Raw genomic sequence first — 20,950 nt, 5'->3', positions numbered from 1 at the left:
GCGATAATTCAATATTGTCATTTATCAACTTTCAGTGGCATCATATCGTGATGATATAATCATATTGTGTCAACGTTTTACAAATTTCTATTTTCCAAATGGACAAGTCCAACAAATTGTTAGTAAAAACAAACAAGATTTCATTCAGGTAACTGCAAGTGAAGTTTTATACTACAGCAAACACTTCTCGAGTAGCTACTTTGTCAGAAATACAACAGAACAGCTTGTGCATCAGTTTACAGTGCTACCAACACATCTTTTGAATATAGATTTCAGCCAATTTCATTCATATAATGAGGTATTCAGTGATTGGCTTTGATACAAAGCTAAAATCAAGAAAAATGTGAATAATCTCTATCTTTTTATGCAAAATGTAGCTGTTGTCATTTTCATTTGGGTTCCCAAACCTAAGCTCACTCTCGGACATTATAAATATGACTGGATACGTTTTAATCAGTACATTCTTACATTATCCTGGTTAAAATGCTTCATCATTAGTCATACCTTCCCCCATTGCATGAAAGTATTTTCAGAATCAGAATCTTTATTGATCCCCGAGGGGAAACTCTTTCGTTACAGCTGCTCACTATCACGTCACTGCACACTTGAGAAAAGAAGGAATAGAAGTACTAAGCAAATCAAAATATAATACACTATAATACAGGTAAGATAAATTAAGAACAAATTTAATTAAGTACAAGTGGGCAATGATTACGTTATACTGTATCACTACTGTCATTTGAGATTAGCCACACTTGTCCACAATATTGTAAAACTGTGTGTGCATTGATGCACATAATCCACAAGGTAGAGGGAGAAAGTACTTTTTTTTAGGAATCAGTGAGTGAAAATGAAAAGCATGTTTCTTAAAGAATTCATGGTTATTATACATATGAATCCTATTCCAATTCAGAAAACAAATCACTTGCTCTCACCAGACAGTGTTTTTAGAGTAGTGGTTTTCAGTCATTTTATTTAATGTAAACATAATACAGCACAATATTCTGGTACATTGTTAAGTTACAGATATTAAAGACACTCCCATTCCCCCTTTGGTCAGTCCAGGATTCATTCACAAATCATTAAGTGGTTTGTCATTTCACAGGTTTATTGTGAAAACGGTTTGAAGGGACTTTAAACTTCGTCTGAACATTACTGAAATGTTTTTGGGGAGCTAATGACCACTTGGCTGAGTCGTCATTTAGTTCTGAATGATCAGTCTCAAAATCTAAAGCCCCTTCCATTTGGCCTCTGCATTGCTTCTTATCATTCACATGTTATTGAATCCTGGCTGTAGCTGGGCAGTTCGACCCACTGCTGTCCACGCAAGCAGAAGGATTTTTTTTTCTTTGTTTGTATGATCTGATATATCACAAACCCTTTGAATGACATTTGATTTTAATTTTTAGGTTTTGACTCCCAAAGCTGTCTTAACTGTACTTAGGTATGATTATGCAACCTTAACGGAGACATTAGACGCTTGATTCTTCATGGTGTCAATGAAGGGGTACATGCACTTGTCGGACCCCATGAAACGATATGTAACCACATTGGATTCCCACGGCAACAATCTGAAAGAGAACATGTGCAGAAGTTAAAATACTGAACATCAACTGTTAATGGAAGTGCACACATGAAGACATTTTTAAAAAGACCAAAAATTAAGATAACAGTAATACAGCCCAAAATTTAGTGTAATTTTGTCGTATGAATCAGGTACTAATAACATATTTACCGGTTCCTACTGGTACATTGAAAGATAATAAGACTATGGGGAACAAGGGAGTAACATTTTAGAGGAATGGAGAAAATTTCTTTTTCTAAATACTGGGTACCTATGGGGTACAATACCGGGGAACAAAACTGAAGTTTGGGGATAATGGTATTATCAACACAGATATTCTGCAGAACCTATAAAGTAATTATATAACATGTAACATATTTCAAAGATATGCTAGCAAAACAGCAGGGGTACAGAAAGGTAAGGAAAGGGGCTTTTGAAAAATCTCTCTAAACTTGTTAAATATGTTATTGAAGAATATGTAAAATATATGGGCTGTGTCCATTTCTACATTCAAGTAATTATTTACAAAAATAATTAAGAGTATAATTTATTTCTCCATTCCTATAAAATACCCAAATGTTACTCCCTTGTTTCCCATAGTCTTGTTTTCTTCAGCTAGCTACATTTAAGTACCAGTAGCAAGTGATAAGTACTTCATTGGTACCTGATTCATTCCTTGAAATGTAAATCGCTGGCTGTATAATAAAGTGTCACCAAAGTGATTTATGGTCTTTGGTTAATATAAAGGTGTGGCTTTGTACTTACGCTCTGGAGAGGACAGGCAGGTAGGTGAGCCGAGGGATGCACACTAATGGTTGGTTTATCAGGATGGCATTCATGGCCTGCTCAACACAGTACTGGGGCTCCAGAGGGGGTAGGAGCAGTTCCATTTCCTCCCTATTAGTGGCACCAGAGGACAAATGGGCTGTCAATTATGAGTTGGTATGCAGCGTTTTTACAGAAAACCCATGCCCAAACACAAACAGCTACTTTAACAGAACACCTACATAAGTGAACATACTCATATTCCCGTGCTGCATTTGTGCTGCATAGTAGTAGACAGGGATTTAGTTTAGAATATGAACAGAAAACCCCAGTATCATATTTCAGTATTTCAGGACGATTAATGCAAGAAGTTTTATAAATGCAAAAACCTCACTTGACACAATGATGGATATTTGGTGTGTCTGAGTTGTGTAAACAGGTTAGGTTCAAATTATAAGCTGTTGTTTTGCCATACTTTTTCCATATTTCGTGATATATTCTTGGTTGGGTCTAAAACACTCCATTCAGATTCTAGGAAATACAGTTTAATGATGAGATGTGATGTAATAGGCAAAAGACGAGAATGACAGTATGTGAGTATTTTGTTGGCATACCGTATCTTGCAGCCTTCAAACATGCCTGTGTCCACGATATAGGGGCACACAAGAGTAGTCTTCACTCCTTCAACCTCCTCAGCCAGCAGCTCGTGGGCAAGAGACTCATGGAAACCTACTGCAGCAAACTTACTGGCACAGTAATCCTGTCTCAAACAAAAATCAAATCTTGTTTACTGTGTCTGAATGTTTACAAAATGGAGTTGCGATTTGCCAGACCTACTCCGACTGCTGTTTTTGTGATATGCATTTGAATTTGTTACTTCATTTGCTGACTTAAGCAGAGAACTGTGTGAAAGACTGTGACAATAAAGCTGTCATATCTTAGTGTTGCACTGCTGTTTCTCCCTCCCTGGTTCACCTCGACACAAGCAGTGCTGAAGAGACCGAGGACGCTGGCGATGGTCACGATGTGTCCATGATTCTGGGCCTTCATCTGAGGGAGGAAGGCCTTCACTGTCTGAGGCGCACACACACATACATTGTTATATTGCAGCAGGTTATTATAAGCCAACAAACTGTGTTCATATGACTTGTAGAGACTTAAATGTTGCTCATTGTGAAGGAGGCTTATGTTGCATGAGCAGCTTCATATTAAGAGGATTTTTGTGGGAATCCTAGAGTCCAAAGTGTGAAGGGGATAAAGCTATTAACGCAATACATTTTACATGTCACGTGTCACATTATGTACAATAACCTGCTCTGTATAGCAGCTGATGCTGGAAAGATTATACATTGTGAAATTCAAAAGCTTAATTTCCAGCTCTCTAAAGCTCTCTAAATTCTCTAAAAAAAAAAAAAAAAAAAAAATAGTGTTTACTAATCACGGACCAAAATGGAAAAGGTGGCATACCATCAACGCAGTCAATGTCTGCGCAGTACACAGTCACTTACTGTATATACAAGCAATCAAGACGATGACTGAATTTTTGGTCATTGTGTTGATTGTATAATGTATATGTGATTTTCTGCCACTGAGGAATGATATTTTAATAAAATATGAATGTACATATATAATATACAAATAGACAGTTTTGATGTTGTGCCACCCTTTTTTCACTTTGACAACTGATTTAAATTTGTAAGTTTTTCTCTCTCTTCCCCTTTTTTGGATATAGTATTTACTAATATTGGCACACATGATCAAATATTTCTGCAGTACAACTGAAAAAGGTCACACAGTTCTTATCAATATGTGGCTGTCATTTACAACAAGAGCTACAGATCAGGACATATGAACATGATTTAGTCCCTTAACATAATTAGAAAAACTATTGTTCTGGATGAGCAGATTAATTACAGGTAAGAGGTTTTATCCTAAATACCTCTACTGAGTTACCATCAGTAAACACACAGATATGTGTCTGTGAAACACTGACATCTATACTGTAGCTATACCCCTTCTCCAGGTAATAGGAGATTTAGTACTATTAATTAAGTCAATGGCAGCTGGACTTCCTGTCTGGTCTTAAGGATGTTTCCCAGTTATCTGAAAGGCTTCTACACTTCAGGTGTGATTGGTGAAATGTCTTCAACACATTTCATATTAACTAACTTCTTCTGAGTTCTCACCCAGAAGAGGGCATGGCAGTTGACTTTCATGGTCCTCTCCATCAGTTCATCAGGGCAGTCTAACATGCGCTTCCCAGCCACCACTCCAGCATTGTTCACCAGTATTGTAACATCCCGGCCCAGGTCCTTTCGCACAAGGTCTGCATTGCGATACACATCCTCCCTGTCGGTCACATCCACCGTGTAGGAGTGCGCCTTACCTCCCATCTCACGCACCAGCTTGGCTGTCTGCTCATTGGAACTGCTGTTCACGTCCCACAGCACCACTTCTGCCCCATGCTTAGTGAATTCCTGAGCAAAGAGACGACCCAGGCCACCACCTGATCCGGTGATCAGTACCAGCTCACCGTCAATGGGCTTGGTGCGTGGGCGCAGGATGACCCGCACAGAATTGCGCAGGATGAAGTAAATCACATCCAGCAGCATCATCTGGAGGTCCATTAGAAAAATCATGTTGATCTACTGCTGATGGTCTTGATAGTTAGAACAGATGTCTCAGTAGCCTACAGTGGATTTGACTTAATACCTGTTACCTGTAAAGCTGTGTTCCCTACTGCCTGACTAAGTGTTAGATTGTGTGAGTGGAAAGGATGCAGACAGCCAAGCTGGCGCTTCCTCCTCCTGTGACCCTCAGCCTCCATCGGTGGTTTATTTAAACACTCTCCTCCTGGATTAGAGGAAATACTTTGAGCTCCTAATAAAACCACCTTTGTTGCTAGTTGTGAATGTACGCGTTTTCACTATTACTGAGGAAAATAACATGTGCCAGACGGCATTACACTTAAAGAGTTAAAGATAAGTTCACAGCTTGGCAATACCGTACACGTGAAACCCTTGCATAGCATACACACAGATGCACATCCAACATAGGCTACCGCTAAATGCTACTCTTGCACATAACTATATGGAATACTTGCACCTATATGTAAATACATGTAAAATATCTGCATTATATGTGTGTAAATGTCTCAGTGTATCTCGAAGGCTTCTCAGTAGAAATAGAAGGCACAGAAAAGGGGGAGATGTGGAGGAATATTACTGTACCTGCCTACATTGAGGTGAAGAGATTAATCATCATCATAACTGACTTGAAATGGGACCAATTGGTGATTTTTCCCCATTAGTTTGTATTAGTTCAAGGCCCTATCTACTACAGTATCCAAAAGTGATGATGTCAGTGGCTTATTCTTGCAGTGTGTGATACAGAGTTTGCAAGCAAATTCATCACTAATTGTGGGAGGATATCAATGTAGCATATTCCTGGTGTGAAACAAGGAGGATTCTGTATATTAATGAATTCCAGCCTCAGCTGTACCTCTGTCAAAAATACCAGATTAATGAACAGGACTAATAAGAATTTTTCATATTTGTAAGTAATACAGAAGTAAGAAAGTGAGAATGAAGAGCTGCTAATTAAGTACAAATACTCTGAATCTTATAGACTCCCAGACACCTTGTACATGTACATAAGGGCAGTGCAGTGGCTCAGAGGTTAGCACTGCTGCCTCACAGCAAAGTTGTAGCTAAGCAGTGAGATAAAGTTTAAAATATCTGGTTCAGTGTTCAGTGAAGGGACACCATTCAAGGACAAGCTTCAGTCCCAGTTCCACCTCTGCCCAGTAGAGCAGTCAGAATCATATTAAATGAGAACTTAAGGAGATTATGTATATGTGAACTGTAAATCTCTGCATTGTTACTTATGTCCCAAGAAGGCTGCTTGTTGAACACTGCCAGCCTTGTTTACTCCCAATTTTGGCATGTGAGTCGTATTTAGAGAATCATACCAATGAATTTGCATGTTTTAACCCATTTATTATAAAATGAGTATATTTAAATTCACAGTTCACCATTTTTCAAAGCATTTCATAGTTTTTTTCTACCTTTCAGTGAGTCCTTGGACAACACTTGGAACCAGCAGCAAAGATCACATCAAAGTGAGTGCCTTGAATCTAGCGGTAACACCTGAATATTGGCATGCAGATGGAATGATGTGGATCCAGTATGGAGCTGTGTCTGATTCTTTGCCAGCCAGTTTCCTTGTTGGATAGGGCCATAAAAATTATACATTTTTGACTGTGGTGTTTTCTACTGGTGGGGAGCCATTCAACCCTGGGGCATTTCTGTCTTATGTGAACTGAGTTAATCGAATCTTACTTTTTCAGACAAATCCATGGTCCAAGTGTCCCCAAGATTGCAACCTGCCATTGCTCCCAAATCTTATACCTTCTTTGACTGCAAAAAACTTAATTTTGCTGTGAGAACTGCTTTAGAAATGAAGGCTATTATTATTTTGAAAAGAAAATCAACATGTTTTGATAAAAAGATTTTATAAGACAGAAGGAATATATTATAAGAACAGGAGAGAGGGTGCGAGTGGTGTCTGTATAGACTGCGGCTGTATCCAGTTAGTGCTGACTGCCTGTTTACTGGAGCAGTAAATGTACAAGGTCCTTGTCTCTGCAAGCGATGAACCACAGCTGTCATGGTAATGCTTTTTGTTGTGTCTTTAAATGTTTCCCTCATCCATACAGCTCATGGTGTTTTGAGTATAATCAGTAGTATAATCAGTCTTTCAGCTACATCCCTCTCCCCCTCTTTCTGTTCCTATCTTCTCCATCCACACACACAGCAGAAAGCTACTGGGAATCTTAGTTTGAGTGGAGGCCTGTACTATCCACACTGTTGTTCTTTTTGCATGAATAACCTCGGCCATAGGAGTTTCATTAATCCACTCCTTTCACATGTTGAGGCACACATGGGCCTGGGAAGCTGGATGCTTCACCGACAGATCGAAAGAGAGAGGTGGTGAAAGAATTTAAGCAAACAGACTTTTTTTTACTGTGGTTTTGCAAGTTTCTTCTTTTTTTCCTATACATTTTACTGATGGCTTCCACGGAAAATGTAAAATGCCATGCAAATGCAGCTCAGTGGGGGACTTTGTATTGTAGGTGTGGTGCCTTTATCTTTTCATATCACTCTTCTTTTCTGCACATAGTATTGTGGCTATTACACACAGCAGGACAGGGTAATGTTTAATATCTTGTAAGGCAGGACAAACTAAAGCAAAAATACAAGAACTGTGGAAAGAGATTTTTCTTTTCAGTTTCTTTTCAGATTAGGAAAGCGATGCATTTGGCCACAAATTAACCAATTTATTATGATTTATATCTTTATTTGATCTAATAGTTGCCTAATTCATCTAACATTGTCACATTAAATTCAGTTTTGTGGGTCTACTTTTTCCTGTTGAGTGTAGCACTTTACCTTCAGTAGTGAACTGTTACTTTAAGAGATAACGGTTGACACATGAATGACTTCCAGCCCACCAACCAGTGCTTTAATTCCTGGTGGTCGCAGTGCTGGCTGATGATAGGAGTTCATTTTATCAGGACAGTAGAAACACTGCTCTGGTGAGTATCTTCAGACAGGGATTACTGCTAAGTGGTTTAAATTGTTGCATAGCGCACGGAACTTCCTAAACTTGTTGAAGTGCATGCTGCACGGTCCTTCGTGATGACAGTCTGGAGGAGCAGCTCTGTCACTTTGGTTTGTCTGGGAGTGTCTTTATTCCTCGTCGGTCGTTGTCAGTCGGGCTGTCGGGAAACGGGTCTGTGCTGCACCGGCCGGAACCCGTCATGCATCAGCAGAGGATGGAGATCTGACCGGTCCTATGGGACCTGCTACTGCGACCAAGCCTGTGTGTCCACGCTGGACTGCTGCCACGACTATGAGACAGCCTGCCCAGGTGGGTTTGTGCTGACAAGAAAACTATTAAACGTTATAGAAACGTTCTCCACAGAACAGTGAGTGAATTTTGTTTATGAGTTCTTTCCCCTTTTGTCAATAAAATACACCATATACATGAGGAAAAAACACAAAGAACCAAAAAAAAAGAACTAATAAAATAACTTTAACAAAATTCTATTATTATGATTTTATATTAAAAGCCAAATTTCTATGCTATAGCAAGCTGTGTGGCTTTAAAAAATTCTCCCAAACTGGCAAATGGTCATAGTGAAACTATCCTATTAACAGGAGGCCACAGGTTTGATCTCCATTGGCCTATGTATCTACCTCAGTGAACCCCCCTCCGAACCAACCCAGTGAAGTCTGTCTCAGCTGTATGTGCTCTTTTCCCCTCAGCGGTGTCCTGTGTGGTGAGTGAGTGGACGGAGTGGTCAGGATGTGCTGAGCCCTGCAGGGCCACCGTCCGCAGGCGGAGCAGGACGACCCTACAGGAGCCGCTCAATGCAGGCGAACCCTGTCCCCATCTGGAGGAGCATGCCGGCTGTGCAGAGTACTGGTCTCAGCAAGGGCACTGTCCCAACTCACTTGGTGAGTAAAATCTACCCGGATCCTTCCGCACATCCATGTAATGATCACATTACTCTCTGACATTCTTTTAAACTCAGAGTCAGTGTAATTACTCTATGTAGTAACCTGAAGACAGCTCACCCATTGAGTCAGACAGTATGTGTATATTAGCAGAATTTGTGTTGCTGAAAGTTATTAAATGAAAACTATCACTGGCTTAAAAGGCCACTTAGGTAAACAGGGTTATTCTAAAGTGTGATTAGACCGGGTTGCATCTGAAGGTAACAGCTAGGACTGGAGTTTCTTAGACCCTAGCAATGTAAACAAAAACAAAAAAAGTACCTCATTGTTAAATGACCTGTAAAAGACATGTTAGTGAAAACCAAATAATACCAAAAACCACATCATACACCCACACCTGATTAACTGATCAGAGGATAGATCATTAGGCTACACATCTGATTCATCAGTAATTAAATGTAACATAATGTAACACTGTATTGGTATTTTCTGGAAGGATATTCAAAAAAAGAGAGTCACATGCAGAACAAGGGATTTTTTTTTATTACTGCCTTGTTATTTTAGATATGGCAACAGTGTTGGACAGAAATTTAGACAGTGAATATAAAAGTTGTGATAATCCTACAGTAAATACTGATTTTGACAATTACCTGTTGGTGAGAGAAACATTTTTGTTTTTTATAGAACATCAATACTAGTTTGAATTAAGGACAAAGAGTGTTCTCTGAGGTTACCTCGTTGTAAAATAAATCAAACAGGATGTTATCTCAAGAGTGCAGATTTACCTTCATTTTTTTCTTGACTTCCTTAATTTGAAAATTACACACCAGAGTATCCTTCTTTTATGAACATTTTCGCAGCATATGCTCATTTTGTAATGTAATGTATGAGGCCCAGTACTGCAACATGTGGTCACATGTAATGCTCTTATCATGTCTGCTCCCTCTGCAGTCCCAGCACTTATTATCACGGGTGGCTATGGCAATGCCAGGAAGAAAAGAGACATCCCTGAAAGCAGCGACATTATAGGGTAACACTTTCAGAGAGTCCAGAAAAATGTGAAATTACACTCTTTTTGCCTTTGATACATTCTCATGAATTGTCAGTATGTGTTTAGTCTGAGTTTGGTTTGTGCATGTGTGTGTCTGTGTGTTTGTGTAAAATAGGTACTGTGTCCAGTTTCAGTTGACCTCTCTGACAATAGGATGCCAGCAGAGCGCAGGCCCACACACCCAGTGGATGCAGTACCTGAGGGAGGGACACCGTGTGTGTGTCGAGTGCCAGCCGCCTGCTCTCGCTGCTGGACAGACACACTGTGCCGGAGACGGAGAGGAAAAGGACGAGGACAGGTAAGAGAGGAAAGAATGGAGAGTATTGTTCGCAAGATTATTAGAATGTCTCTTGCATCAAAACATTGTCACATCACAACTCACTTGTTGCCTTTTTGTCACCATGATAAAAACAAGAAAAAGTTTGGACAGTTAACATTCTTTGATTTTAGAAAGCCTCACAAATTTAAACTTGAGTTGTTCAGGAAATGTTAATGACCATAAGAGATAGATGGTAGACGGTATTTGTTTTTAAAGCCAGGGGTTTATTCAACCATGAAATTAGCCCTAAGTTAATTTTCCTCATATGTAAAGAAACTCAGTGTTGAACATAACATCACTACACTAATAAAGGTGACCTTTCCGTTTCACCCAATGGCAGAGTCAAGTATTCTGTAATTACCATCTAAAAACAGTATAACACATGGGAAAATTAGGAAGGAATTACAGCTGTTATTACTTGTATTTAAAACACACCACTTGTCCTTCATGATTTATAATAGGTAATAACAAAATATCACTGATTGATTTAAATGCTTTGAATATTGTTTGTTTACTAATGTGTATACAATATATTTGTTTGTTTGGTCCACTATACACAGGAAATGTGAATATAATGTATTCCGGACATAATCTGCAACTGAATCTTTCACTGTTGTCAACTTGCTCCTTTGGACCGGAAAATTCCCTTTTTTGTTCATGGAACAGCACTTAAACATTATAGCAGTAGGGATTTACTGTATGACAGGAAGAATCATGGAAAAGTCGACCAAGGCATGAAGGGACTAATGAAATGAATGTTACCCTTTCATATGCCAAGGAGCAATCCAGTTTACAGGAATTGTTTGACATTTTGGGAAATGCACTTATTTGCATTCTTGCAAGTTAGATGAGAAGATTGATACCACTCATATGTCTGTATTGTAAATATGTAGCTGGAGCCGGATTTTGTTACTTTTGGACAGAGCCTGGCTACCTGTTTTCCTTTTTCCAGTCTTTGTGCTAAGCTAAGCTAACCAGCTGCTAAGGGTAGCTTCATATTTACTGTACTTTCGAGAGTGGTATCGATCTTCTCCTCTAACTCTTGCTATGAAAGCAAATAAGCATATATCCCAAAATGTCGACCTATTCCTTTAAGGATATACTTAATTATAAATTAAAATTCGGATTAGGATAACCTTGGCCCACTAATAATATATCTGCAGATATATGACCTTATCTGTGCAGCCAACACACAGTGTCCCACTGCATAGACAGAATATCCTGGTGCTGGTATCTGCAAAGATCTAGCATGTATAACACTGTTTCTACCTGTTTCTGTTTCTGACTTTCTGTTTCCTGTGTCTGTATTTTGAGAGGTGCAGTGGTGGATTGAGTACTGATATGTGGATCAGTTGTGATACAACAACCTGGGTCACATTTCCAGGGTTTGTTTTTGTTTGTGTTTCAGACCACAGATCTACACATTATCTCTTAGATCTGAACGGTAACAGTGAGGACTACCACTAGATGGCAACACTGTTTATCACTTGAATTTAAAGAGAAATCTTGTGACCACTAACTCAATCCTCACTCCCTCCTTCCTGCAGAAGACAGTCTCTCCAGTGGCAGGCGGTGGGAAACCCTCGATGCAGGGGTGTGTGGAGGCGTGTGGGGAGGCTGGAGGCCTGCTCCTGCCCAACAGCCCACAGCTTCCTCTTCATCTAACCTCCTCCTCCTTCCTTCTATTAGCCTCCCTCCTGTACATATTTACTCAGCCACGTGTATAAAGAACAATCTGCCAGTATAATTACAAACCGGCCAGAATAATTACAAACACTGGTCACTAAACTTGTTCTGAGTGCTGGTCAATGCTCAATTGTGCCTTTTTAGTTATAATTTTAGTTAATCTTCTCCAGGTCAGTGCAACTATATGTAAATGTTTATTAACATGAATGAATGAAAGTCCATATTTCTTAGTCAGAATATAATAAATTTACTGTCCTTACTACAATTTTGGTTTGCATCAAAAACTGCAAATTATCAGTAAAATGAAAGTCAGCAATTCCTAATCAAAATGTAAAGTGATCTGATTTATTTCATTTTGAGTCATCCAAGGGAATGTTGCTTTTCTTAAGAAATAGAAATATCTTGGGACATTGAGACACTTTTTTTTTACATGACAAGTACTGGCTCTGTGTGAATCACAACCAGTCACAACGCCAAAGTTACAACATGCACTGAACAATAGAACATTTATACAGAAACAACAGCATAGAAAGTCAACAGGTAAAAATGTGTTGTTGTTTTTTTACAAAACAGACAGCCTCGGGACCTACAAACAACATTGTATAAGAGCTGGCTAAGGTCGTTCAAATATCTTTTTTCAATTCCCTGGAAACTGTGTACTTTACAAAGACTGATGGCTTAGGCAAGGTTGGGGTCAATTCCACTGAGTGCTTATAACGTAGAAAAAATATAGTTTATGTTTTTAATTTGTACTAGTTTTAATTTGTCTCATGCTCTAATACTGTTTCCTTTTATAGTGTCATGTGTGATGTGTGTTTTACTCCATCAAGGCATCCTGAATCGACCCCAACCCTGTAATACAGTGTTAGATTCAGACCATGTGGAATTGGGCTACTTGCTAAAGCAGTGGTTCTCACTGGGTTTTGGAAACTACCACGTCCTTGAAAAGCAAAACAAAGAAAAAGATTTGAACCTCTACAGATAAATTTAGCAGCTACCACAACCAAATTCTATTTTAGGTTTCAATTAAATGCATTTACTGTACAGTTGGGAGTCTTGTTATGGAAAAGTTTGAGACTCTGTGCTCTTCATCTTAATTTGTATCAATAAATGAGAAATAAAGCAAGTCACTTGAGTGTGTTTTCTTCATAAAGTGTGATGGTTTAGTCCTTTGATTCACATCAGAATTTCTCCATTTGGATCTTATTGAAATTAAAAGCTTCTCTTTTATACTATTAGATTCCGTTAATTTGAATGGCCCCCTTGGAAATGGAGGGGAGTAAAGTGCCAAAATAAAATAAAAACAATGATGACTTGTAAAAATAAACAAATGTTTTTTGTGTGTATTATGGTGGCATCATGTCACAGTATCACAGTCTAGGTATCAAATCACAACATAATGCGTGATGTTTCTTTGCACAAGCTTAAGAGTATCTATACTAGTGTCAGGATTTCAATACTTGTGTTTGTGTGTGTGTGTATGCACATGGTTGTGTATTTGTGTAATATTTACCCATAATAAATCTCAATTAAATCTCTACAATAGGGCCTGCTGCCTATTCATGGAATATTGATTGTCATCGTTGTTGAGAGATATATCAGTGAAAAATGGTCCCTGACTACCATAATATAGAAAACCTAAATGATGGGACAGAAGCTCACATGATGCTTCATGAGAGGTTGTGTGATCTGAATGCCCTTTATCTTAGTGTTGAAAAGTGAAACTTAATTATCAAGTCTTTAATTAATGTAATGCACTCAAAGGACACGTCGGACTGAAATTTGTTTCTTCACAACTTAAGGCCCATTAACCTTAACAACTTAACCTTAACATTTCGAAATCTCCAAGCACATTTATGCGTAACAGGGTAAAATATGTTGAAATGTTTGCCATACTTTTAGTATAATTAAGATAAATATGCCAATGAAAAGTTAAACAGGAACTGACATCCAACTTGTGGTCTATGAACCAAATGTTTCTCTTGTTGAGACAAAATAAAATAAAATGTAATGGACCAAGCTTGCATGTTTATCATGTTTTCATTGTAAAATTGTACCTCTGCAACTTCCACCACATAATGTGATATGAAGAATTGTACAAGTTTATAGTGGAAAGACTTAATGTATGAATATAACGGAGCAGCAGTTGGGGGGGGGATATCACTAGAGGTCATTTGGAAAATGTTAAATATCTGTAGTCAATTGTTATGCCATAGGACATTCTCATTTAAAAAAAATCAATGCCTCTTTGCAGATGATACCATAGTTTATGTTTTAAAATCGTTTTTAGTATGATTGTTTTTCTTTTTCTTGAACTTAGCTTCTAATATTAACAGATACTTTAGTTTATGTGCAATAAAGGACAAGATTAGAAATTTTACTTGAATACAAAAAAGGAATGTAGTGATACATAGAGTATTTAGGAGCTGACGCTATGATGCTGCATAAAATAAATTTGTCACCAGCTCAAACCATCCATCCTTGCCTAATTATATGATGTGTGCTAAATGAGATTCATAAAATGCTCCTCTCATCCCTCTCTTCACATCTGTAAATGAAGCTGCACTTCATATATTAAATGTATGCTAAAGTAATCTTAATTTCTCATATGATTAGAGTTCTCTTGGTATTACGATCTGTGTTACTGCTGTATGTAAGTTAGAGTCAGAACTGCAGACAGAATATGGAGAAAAGAAAAGCAGGATTCTCCCGACATGCATACATTCATATCAGAAACAGTTAATTCGTTTCCATTAAGCAGCAGCCGCACTACTCTAATGCCCTGGCTCTACAGCAATCATACACACACACACGCACATGGTTCCCTCTGCCTCTCACAGTCATTGCTATTCCTTTCACACCTCAGCTCCTCTCACTATGGGAGAGCAATATGAAATGGTTCAACTCTGTGATTAAAACAGAAAATGAAATCATGGTTTGTGATTAGACTCTTAACCACAACACTAAAAAAATTATGTCAATCACCATGTGTTTGACTTTTGAATCAAATTTTACTCAACACCTACATTTATAATAGTGCAATGCCCTCTTTAATTTGCATCTTTTACTAATATATTTGTGCCAGGAAGCTTTAACAGTTTGGTCAGTTTGGTTTGGCAGTGAGGCTCTTCTTCACTCATCTAATTAACATTGGAGAAAGTTGTGATAACATAAGATATACATGTTCTTGAAATTTTTAAAGGCATTACAAAAAATTTGTACCTTCACATTTTAAATTAGATTTCAAGGGGTTGAGGGAGGAACAGTAGGTTATTAACTCTGTATACTAACTCTGCTCATGTTGGCATGATCTATATGGATCTTAATACATGATTTAATTCACATTCTTAAGTTTGGGATGTGATGGAGAGCATTTCTATGGCGATACAGGACTTTTGTCTTTATATTCTGTGTGAAGTGTATGGTCATTCTTGTAATATGTTGTTTTAACAGTGGTAAGTGACACTTATGTGCTATGTAAGACTGTTTCTCTTTGCTGTGAGGCAATATAGTATATAAACAGATAATAGAGAATGCATTGTGGGAAATTGTAGTATTTATGTGATGCTACAGAGATTTTAAACATAAACATAACAATGTACAAGGTCATTACATAATACTGTTGCTTTTACACAGTACTCATAAATATGCACAGTGAGGAGTGGCTCTGCTAACATGTGACTACTGTGCATACCTGTCACTTTATGGGTACATGCCCGTGTGTGTTCTTGTTTATGTGTTGAACATACGTTACATGCAACCAGACCTTCCCGCCCCAATTAACAAACCGTTGCTGAGCTGCTGCCAACCTCTGAGGACAGCTGCTGTCACCATGGAAACTAAGTGTATCTATGTAGCCTGAAGATTGTGTTCCATACCTGTATGTATCTTTAGTGGGTATGTGTGCTCACTGCTCATGCATCAGGTTGGGCATTTACAACTGACTTATGGTGAAGTGGCTGTGTATATTCAGTGCTGTTAAACTTAAAGTAGAAATGGAAAACTCCCCTGCTTTCAGAATCAAATACACGCATATTCCATTATCTTTACTATCTTTGGCTGCTTTCATGTTGGTCAAAGGAAGGCCAATGCATGCTGAACATATGTTACTGAACTCTAAACTTAATGTCACTAATCATATGCTGTGAACATAAAAACTATATTAGAGGATTTTCATATATTTAATTTTTAAAAGCGTCTCGTGTTTTTGTATGTTGACCGGTTGGGCGAATGCATGCTTTATAAATGTGGCTTATTATTTCTGGCTCTTATGTTAGCCCATATCAAAACTTCTCGGTCCACGACCACTACCATCCTTTAAAAATTATACTGAGGTGCTAAGACAATACTCACTGGTCAAGATTTGAAAGAATTATCCATTCTCACCATGACATGACAACATAGGGGATAGCAAAATACTGTTCAAGAAAGAGCGCTCATTACAATAGATGATGGGCTGGAGCCCCCGTTAACTGCAGCCTCTGTGCCAAGACATTGAACCTTATACAGGATTACTCTTCACATATGATTATGACACAGCAGACTAGCAAATCATACATTTCTATAAGGAACTTTCTTTTATCTATATAAAAATAAATCAGGTAAGACAATCTCAACAGTGTGTATACATGAATCACCATTAGATCACCCATCAACATTCACACATGCTCACAAACACACACACACACACACACACACACACACACACACACACACACACACACACACACACTTATATGCAGACATGCACACTCCTACAAATGTAAATGACTAAGGCCAGTTTTGGGAATGGAGGGCACAAGTACGTAGCTTATAGGCTTCTAAGTCCTCTCCTGTATCTCCAAGACTACAAAATGAACTGGACTCAGTAATGGGATACTGGGCAGTTTGGATGTTTTTCCTGGAGAATATAGTGATAACCCCCTGCTGCTAAAACCATCATTCAGTTGGGTTACACCAGTCATAACCACATTTAAATTTCTCTGACGACTCTGCTTCTACAGGGATCTCTGAACAAACAGTTGGCTACCTGGGAGTGCTCTTTTGTTTTGTGGGTGTGTAATACCGCTAATAGGAATGAGTTGAAGGAGGGGCAGTGACATTCTCCAATTTAGAAGTGTTTTTCTCCCAGAGTATTCACCATACATGTTCACTCTGAGCTTAGTGCCCATTGGCACGCTCAGGTAATTTGTGAAATGTTTCGGTGAGACCCTTTGTCTCCCCCTCTTCCTTTGTCTCTGGCTTATATAGTGCTTTTAGTCTGTCCGGTGTCTCCATCACAAACACTCGGGCCCCAGCTTCCTGTTCTGCTGCACTTGTACCTCAGAGGCTTTTATCCAAAGTATTTTGACGACCCCTCTCAACCTTTGGTCTACGTGCCATCTCAGGTCCTACGTGATTCTCATGAGCTACCCCACGAATCCCTTCAATGGGGAACAGACAGTTCTGGCCCAGCATTTTTTGGGCTGCTTCTAAATGGTTGGTGCCTTTCTGGTAATTGATGTTGATGCTGCGTTTTGGGCTTGAACCAGCCAAAAGACGCTCAGAGGGACTGGCGTCAGAGATGTCGCGGAGGTGCTCATCATCATCTGTATCGGCGTCAATGTATTTGCTGATGGAGGAGTCGTGAAAGGTGAAGACAGTTGGGGCCGGGGCAGTGCTATCTGGGGACTTCGGTGGGGTTCTACTGCTGGCAGTGGTGTAGACAGAAACTTCGGGGCTTAACAGAGAGTGGTCTGATAGGACTGAGCTGTCTGAGAGTGGGGATGGGCCTGATTCCCCCTCGCTGCGGCAGCCTCCTTTGGGGATAAGTATTTTTGACGAGTTGCCAGAAAAGAAGAATTTTCGTGCATTCTGTGAGTATGAGGGCTTTGTGACAGACACAGGAGGCAGCATGGGCTCACGCTCCCCAGTGGTTTGCTGGCCTGTTTTTGCAGTGCCATGCTGGGACAAAGCTATAGCCGGAGTGTGGGAGAACCGGTTGCTTTCCTGAAGACCAAGGTCCATTGCTGGACTATGGGGGAAGCGTGGATTCTCCTGGAAGTCTGTAGCACAACTGATATAGCTGTCAATGCTGGACAAGCTTTTCATGTCCCCCACTCCTTCTCTGGTTCCTAGCACTGGTGGCCCGTGATCTTGGATGGCCCCCAGCTCTATTTCATCTCTCTGTTTGCCAACTCTGGAGCCCCTGTCTTTAGCATTGAGATTTGGCTGGGATTGAGTCTTGGCCATCTGGTTGTACATCTCCTCTAGCTTCTGAACATTTAGCCTCTGGGGACTGGTGGCTTTGGCCTTGTTGGGAGAGCCTAACTCCTGGGCGTTAAAGGAACGGTTTGAGCTTGTCTCTGATGCAGCCCTCTTGGGGGTCCATTTCCAACGGCTTGGAGAAAGGTGGTTGTCATGAGGCCTCTCACTCTTCTCTACCACCACATCCATCAGTTCTGCACTACGAGCAAATGCCTCTTTCAAGTTCATTGAGACAATGCTACCATTTCTCTTTGCCCTCTCTAGGGCCTCCCTTCGTTTAAGTGCTTTTTCCTGCCTCTTCTGCTCCTTGTAGAATTCAGAGAAGTTATTTACAATAATGGGAATAGGTAAGGCGATCACCAGTACTCCAGCTATGCAGCATAAACCCCCCACTATCTTTCCCAGTAGAGTTTTTGGGTAGATATCTCCATAGCCTACTGTTGTCATTGTAATTGTAGCCCACCAGAAGGAAGCTGGGATGCTTTTGAACTTGGTGTCCTCTTCATCCTTCTCAGCGAAGAATACCAGACTGGAGAAGATCATGATGCCCATGGCCAGGAAAAGGATGAGCAGGCCCAGCTCATTGTAACTCCTCCTAAGAGTGAAGCCCAGAGACTGAAGACCTGTGGAGTGACGAGCCAGCTTCAGAATACGCAGGATACGCATGATCCGAAAAATCTGAACCACGCGGCGGACGTTCTGAAATTGCAGCACACTCTTGTTGGATTCTGTCAAGAAGATGGTGACGTAGTAGGGTAAGATGGCCAACAGGTCAATGACATTCAGAGGACCCTTAAAGAACTTCCACTTGCTGGGGGAGGAGAGGAAGCGAAGCAGGTACTCCATAGTAAACCAGGCAATACAAACAGCTTCCACGTGGGCCAGTTGTGGGTTATCTGAGGACTGGCCAAACTCATCTGTGTCCTGCAGCTCTGGAAGGGTGTTCAGAGACAAGGCAATGGTGGATAGCACGATGAAGAGGATGGAGATGATGGCCAGGATCTGAAAGACAAATTTATAAAAGTAATATGAGTAAGGATTGCAGGATCAGGGAATCAATCAATCAATCAATCAAACTTTATTTCTATTACACCTTACAACAACCGAAGCTGAACCAAAATGCTGTACAACATTAAAAACAAGATAAAAAATAATAATGATAGTAACAAATAATAATAAAAGTACAAATAGGTCAGCAGAGCACATTACAACATTAAGATAAAGAGAAGTGTCACAGGGCCACTAAGTGTTAAAAGCTATTCTAAATAAGTGGGTTTTAGGTTTGGCTTTGAACAAAGGCAGGTCAGTGATGGAACGTAAGTCAATGGGCAGAGAGTTCCAGAGTTTCGGACCAGCCACTGCAAAAGAACGGTCGCCCCACTGTTTGCACCAGGACCGGGGGACCTCCAGCAGATGTTGTCCAGCAGATCGTAGCGTTCTGCCGGGTCGGTGAGGGCTCAAAATCTCACACAAATAGGAAGGTGCAAGGCCATTGACTGCATTAAAAACAAATGTCAAAATTTTAAAATGAATTCTGAACTGGACAGGGAGCCAGTGCAGGGATCATAGGACAGGTGTGATGTGCTAAACATAGCACATCACATAGATTAAAATCACTGACTGGCTGAGAGGTAATGGTTTGGATTGACTTATTTATTCATGACTCACTTATCAGGCTTATCCACATGAGTGAGTTTGCTTGAGTGGAAAATAATGTTTAGCAACCAATACACAAAAGCAAAAGGATCACAGAATACGGTATATGTGACTTGTTGAAAATCTTCTCCAGTGTCTCCAATTGTCAGATATTTAATAGATAAAGAAAAACACTTCTTCCTTAAATAAAATTTCAGGAAATTAAATAAAAAGTCATGCTAGTGGCTCTGTGAAGCTGTACTTAGGCTCAGCATGCTTACGTACTCGCAAAGACAACACTTACATGCTGATGTTAAGCAGGTATAATATTGACCATGTTCACATGCATGCTAACATTTACTAATTAGCAATAAACACAGAGTACAGCTGATGCTGATGGGAATGTCATTAGTTTTGCAGATATTTAGTCATAAACCAAAGTACTGACAAAGTGAAATTTTGACCTGATGGTGGTGCTAGATAAAAAATCAGGAGATCACCAAAGTCATTAAGATTCATCTTTTGGGGACCACGGATGTCTGTACATAATTTCATGGCAATCCATCTAATAGTTGTTGAGATATTTCAGTCTGGACAGTGTTGGACAAACCGACAGACTGGCATTGCCATCCGTAGAGCCATGCCACTAGCATGATGGTAACTGAAAACAGGTTATGAACTGTAATTTGCAATTCTAGGATCACAGAAAGAGCCCTTGAATGGGCCACTTTCTTCTGCACTGAAATTTGCATGAAGTTGTTCAGATAATCAGACAAGCCTACCATTTTCACACACTGCTGACCCTACTCAGTATCCACAAAATCAGTGACATGGTGAATGCTAGATAAAATAGCAAGGTGAAAAGGTTTCAGGGCTCCGCCTGTGAACACAGAAGTAGGGTTATAAAACATTATCCACATGCTATTTCACATAGGTTTCGCCCTCTAATGGTCTCTCTATATTTAGAGGGGAGAGGCCTATCACTGTCTGTCACTTGCACCCCCTGCTGTGACACCAGCATGACACAAAATTAAACATGCAATTGTCACATAGGAGCAGAATGTTCCCAGAATCCACTGCAATAAATGCTGCCTGATTCACTTTACAGAGAACTGGGAAGTCTGTCAGAAAACAGAACCCTGACACACTCACACACTACCCCA

At 39.7% G+C, this 20,950-nt stretch overlaps 3 protein-coding genes across 5 annotated transcripts in view; 1 reads left to right on the top strand and 2 right to left on the bottom strand.

Annotated features, from left to right (window-relative positions):
• Nucleotides 1-944: 944 nt before the first annotated feature.
• Nucleotides 945-5,110, bottom strand: rdh20 (retinol dehydrogenase 20). Its single transcript, XM_044176711.1, has 5 exons — nucleotides 4,516-5,110; nucleotides 3,305-3,403; nucleotides 2,944-3,089; nucleotides 2,330-2,461; nucleotides 945-1,571 (listed from the first exon to the last, which is right to left on the bottom strand). Exons 1-5 carry the CDS (start codon nucleotides 4,966-4,968, stop codon nucleotides 1,451-1,453), a joined length of 951 nt encoding a protein of 316 aa, XP_044032646.1. The 5' UTR covers nucleotides 4,969-5,110; the 3' UTR covers nucleotides 945-1,450.
• A 169-nt stretch (nucleotides 5,111-5,279) lies between these two features.
• si:dkey-7k24.5 (somatomedin-B and thrombospondin type-1 domain-containing protein) lies at nucleotides 5,280-13,032 on the top strand. The gene is made up of 5 exons (XM_044176721.1): nucleotides 5,280-8,260; nucleotides 8,659-8,850; nucleotides 9,802-9,880; nucleotides 10,017-10,199; nucleotides 11,768-13,032. The coding sequence occupies exons 1-5, from the start codon at nucleotides 8,029-8,031 to the stop codon at nucleotides 11,883-11,885; spliced, it is 804 nt and encodes a 267-aa protein (XP_044032656.1). The 5' UTR covers nucleotides 5,280-8,028; the 3' UTR covers nucleotides 11,886-13,032.
• The window catches only part of kcnb1 (potassium voltage-gated channel, Shab-related subfamily, member 1), a 41,457-nt gene continuing 32,736 nt past the window's right edge, over nucleotides 12,230-20,950 (bottom strand). For all 3 annotated transcript variants that reach the window (XM_044176615.1, XM_044176606.1, XM_044176624.1), the window contains exon 3: nucleotides 12,230-19,154. In XM_044176615.1, coding sequence (XP_044032550.1) covers nucleotides 17,229-19,154 — 1,926 coding nt within the window. In that variant the 3' untranslated portion in view covers nucleotides 12,230-17,228. The remainder of the gene's footprint in view (nucleotides 19,155-20,950) is intronic.

The sequence above is a fragment of the Siniperca chuatsi genome, linkage group LG2 (assembly GCF_020085105.1).
Source record: "Siniperca chuatsi isolate FFG_IHB_CAS linkage group LG2, ASM2008510v1, whole genome shotgun sequence".
Classification (NCBI taxonomy): Eukaryota; Metazoa; Chordata; class Actinopteri; order Centrarchiformes; family Sinipercidae; genus Siniperca; species Siniperca chuatsi.
The sequence above is the reverse complement of the archived record's forward strand: the minus strand, read 5'-3'. Positions and strand labels throughout refer to the sequence as shown.

Coding starts and splice junctions, on each gene's coding strand:
- rdh20 (XM_044176711.1), bottom strand. CDS start 4,968: ATGATTTTTCTAATGGACCTCCAGATGATGCTGCTGGATGTGATTTAC. Junction 3,404..4,515: donor ACTGCCATGCCCTCTTCTGG/GTGAGAACTCAG, acceptor TGTGCGCCTCAG/ACAGTGAAGGCCTTCCTCCC. Junction 2,462..2,943: donor TTTGAAGGCTGCAAGATACG/GTATGCCAACAA, acceptor TGCCACTAATAG/GGAGGAAATGGAACTGCTCC.
- si:dkey-7k24.5 (XM_044176721.1), top strand. CDS start 8,029: ATGACAGTCTGGAGGAGCAGCTCTGTCACTTTGGTTTGTCTGGGAGTG. Junction 8,851..9,801: donor GCACTGTCCCAACTCACTTG/GTGAGTAAAATC, acceptor CTCCCTCTGCAG/TCCCAGCACTTATTATCACG. Junction 10,200..11,767: donor GAGGAAAAGGACGAGGACAG/GTAAGAGAGGAA, acceptor TCCTTCCTGCAG/AAGACAGTCTCTCCAGTGGC.